Genomic DNA, 3,783 nt, shown 5'->3' with positions numbered 1-3,783 from the left:
CATCCATCCATCCATCCATCCATCCATCCATCCATCCATCCATCCATTATCTTTTACCCGCTTCTTTCTTTTAGGTCACAGAGGTCACTGGAGCCCTGCTCTGTTGTCTGAAATCTACCTTAAAAACTATTCATAAGGACCTCTTGAAATATATTTTTAAGACAAAACAGACTTAAAGTTGCGTTTTTCTTGCAATTAAATTAAATTGTGGCAGAAAAACAAATAAAAATAATAAATAAATAAAAAACACGACAGAACTACAGAAAGTGGAGGCCAGAGAACCATGTTGGGCTAAAACAAAACTTAACACACTTTATTATTCAAATTAATAAATAAGAAGAACTGCTCACACAAAAAGGAGCCTAATTTTACATATTGAAAATTAAACTATTTACAATATTTGTGTATACGCTTCAGAAATACAATATATTTGACCTTGTAAGCTGAATCTTCATCACGCTTGCTTCATCAACCTGAGCTTTCAAATAGAAATGATCTTTGAACTCACTCGTACGTCACTTAATCAAATAAGATGAAGTAAAGACAATAAAAAATTCACATGCATCTGCTTACCCAAGCCCATTTGCACACAACACGTGTGTGTGTGTGGGTGTGTGTGTGTGTGCTATGTTGGACCAAGCTGGTGGCTGTCCACCAAGAACACGTCATGATGATCAATGGCTGGTCAGAAGCTCTGGGGGTGAACTTGGTGGCAAAGATTTGGCAGTGGTATATGTCTCTATGGCCCTCTCTCCTGCTTCTTGTCCTCCATCAGTGCTGTTGCTTGGTTATGCTTTAACAGACTGGACACACACTCCACCAACAAGACCTGAGGTCAGAATGTTAGAAAACATGACATATAGTCTGTTTTTGGGAGAGTTGAGTCAAGAAAAGACAAGTTTAACAGTGGTTTGTAAATGGCGGCTCTCAGGTGGCGTTCTGTGCAGCTGTCCCACCAACACACCGTCCTGAGACACATAAGGATGTGGAGCGGTGCATCCTCTCTGGTATACAAATTTATCTGAAGTCTGTCCACAATCTGAACCCTGCCTACTCCTGGTTTGTTAATATAAAACTGGATAGTTTCACTCAAGAGCCTGTTCTCCTCTCCCAGTTAAAGGGACGGTTCTGTGTTGGTCTCTGCAAAACAGATTGACTTAAAATCTGATGAAAAGTCAGGCGATATAAAAAAGTTGCTTTCACTTTTAGAAAATGACAATAATACATTTTCTCAATAAGTTTGCATCAGCTTGTTACTTTGCCATCTAATGCTTCAGATGTTACTTTTAGAAAACACTATTTCTCATGGATCGTTACTGGTAACGTACCACAGACGAAGATATTGGTCTTCAATGGATATAAAGAATCAAAAACTTTTCAGTTATCAACCTAAGGAAAATGTGATAACGGTGTGAAGTTGTATAAACTGCATGAACTGTCATGAAGTTTTTGAGAATGGAGTTATTTTATAGGACGATATAAACTACATCTGATGCTTTCAGTAATTTTTACTTCACAAAAGATAAAAACTCTAAAAAAATAAAAATAAATCAAAAATCAGAACTATCCCTTTGATGTGAACTGACTGAGCTGCACCACGTCCAGGAACACATTTTACACATTTTACTGACATTAAAGGGACGGAGCCCAACAGAAAGCTACAAGTCTTGTTGTTGATGGGGAGTCCACTCACCCCTCCTCCAATAACTTTATTACAAATTAAAATAAGACTGCCTGTATGAGTGCAATTGCTCTTTCTTTGACCATACAGTGAGTATATATTACAGAAGTAATTTTTTGTTCAGATCTTTTATTATTTTTCCATATAAAAATTCAAACTAAATCTCTGAGAATCATTTCCTGCATCCACTCCCTTCAGTGCTGTGTTCCTCTCTAAATTATGAAAGCTCTGGTGAGGGGAGACATATTTATGTAACACACAGTTGCTCCAGTATGTATGATTTTAATGGGATTCTTTTAGTGGAAAACACGTGAAATGCTACAAAGGTTTTTACTGATGTAAACTTTTATGAAACAACACATTTTTCTTTCCTAATCTAGTACAGAAACACCTTATTTTTCACATTTCCCCCCTTTTTTAAAAACAGAAGTACAAATATTTATTGATTTATAATAGAGAAATTCAAAAACAATTAGGACTTTTGGAAACTTAAATTGGTGATTTAAGAAACTCACCTTTGGGCATCCTCTGGGAACTTGACTAACCAGCAGAAGAAATGGCATTACTATTTATACTCAGCTGCTGCACGCATATATTTATTTTTCATCAGCTTCCCTCGGTGTTGTAACTTATTTAACACGGCTAAATGCCTTCAGACTAGTTCAGAGTCTGCTCAAGCTTTGTTTATGGGTACAGTATTTTTTGGTGCACTTTTTTTCTTGTGCTGTTTTCAATTTCTGTGTTTACCTGTTATCAGAAAAATCAAAGCGTTATCATCTGTGTTCTCCTGGCCAAATCAGACGCAGAGTGCTGAAGATCTCAGATGGAATTGAGCACATGGGAGGGGTGCGCTGGGAGCTGGCCATGTGTCTGGCTCTGGCCTGGTTCATCTGCTACTTCTGCATCTGGAAGGGACCCAAGTCAACTGGCAAGGTAAGACCAGGCAGTGCACGCTTACTGTTGTGTGTGTGAAGTTTTGTTCATCAGAATGAGCCGCAAACGGAATCGTCATATCATTTTATATTTGTGTAAAAATTCAGTATTAGTGATTTATTTATGAATGTAGTATGTGGACAGATTTAATGAATTTTAAATGATAATTCAGTTTTAATGTTTGTGTAAATTACTAATTGCACCTGATGTTAATGTTTGAACGATCAGATGGAGAAACAGAGTTTAGTCCAGTCGAAGCTTAGACTAAAGTGGATTGCTGCAATTTTAAAACAACTCCAATCTTTAAAAACTTAGCAGGTCAGATGAATGCTAATTTATAAAACTATACACATTACATTTTTTTTTTTTTTTACACACAAGTCCAAATGACTGCAGCAGCTAGCTGTAGCACTTCAAGTGCAGCCTGAGGCGCTTGTAGCAGAAATATTCAGAATCAGAATCGGAATAAGATTTATTATCGTTGTACTGGGATACAGTGAGATTATGTTCGTACAGTCATCCGAAAGATGAGCGGAGCGCACGTTGCTGCTGCTGCTACAAGAGTGCGACCTCTTAATCTTTATCAGAATTCTTTAAAGATAGAAAAAGGTAAAAAAATCATGAGGATGGATAATATTACAAAAAAGATCCCTTCACACCTTCTCCTATCAGGACACGATTTAAGTCAATATATATATATATATATATATATATATATATATATGTATGTATGTATAAGTAATAAAACACTGATTATTCTTTGTATCGATTTAGTAGAGTGCTGTATGGATGAGAAAGTGAGGACACATATTGTGTTGTAAAGCACTTTGAGTATCTTGATAATATAAGCGCAGTGCACATAATAAAATAGTTTTCACATAAACTGCACTGAAATCCACTTTGCTCTTGTTCCCACCCAAACTAACCATTAACTCGTCAATCAAGTCAGAACTAAAGGGTTTTTTTCAAAGCTGAGGTCATTAAAGGAGCTTTGAACAACTGGTGAGATATTATTTCTTCTCAACATTTCTACAGAACTAAAAAAAAAAGTAAAACCATCCCTTAAAATGAAAAGAAATAAATCTTATTTAGTCCTTAAAACTACTCTCACAGGAAGCCACGTGAATATTCATGTTCAAACACATAACAAGAGACGTCTGTATACTTCT

At 36.3% G+C, this 3,783-nt stretch overlaps 1 protein-coding gene across 1 annotated transcript in view; it reads left to right on the top strand.

The window, feature by feature from the left end:
• Window positions 1-3,783, top strand: part of slc6a11b (solute carrier family 6 member 11b) — a 32,467-nt gene that overhangs the window by 2,477 nt on the left and 26,207 nt on the right. The window contains exon 7 of the mRNA XM_037678778.1: window positions 2,482-2,614. Within this exon, the coding sequence (XP_037534706.1) occupies window positions 2,482-2,614 (133 nt within the window). The remainder of the gene's footprint in view (window positions 1-2,481; window positions 2,615-3,783) is intronic.

Source organism: Nematolebias whitei, chromosome 7 (assembly GCF_014905685.2).
Source record: "Nematolebias whitei isolate Nwh7 chromosome 7, NemWhi1, whole genome shotgun sequence".
Taxonomy (NCBI): Eukaryota; Metazoa; Chordata; class Actinopteri; order Cyprinodontiformes; family Rivulidae; genus Nematolebias; species Nematolebias whitei.
The sequence above is the reverse complement of the archived record's forward strand: the minus strand, read 5'-3'. Positions and strand labels throughout refer to the sequence as shown.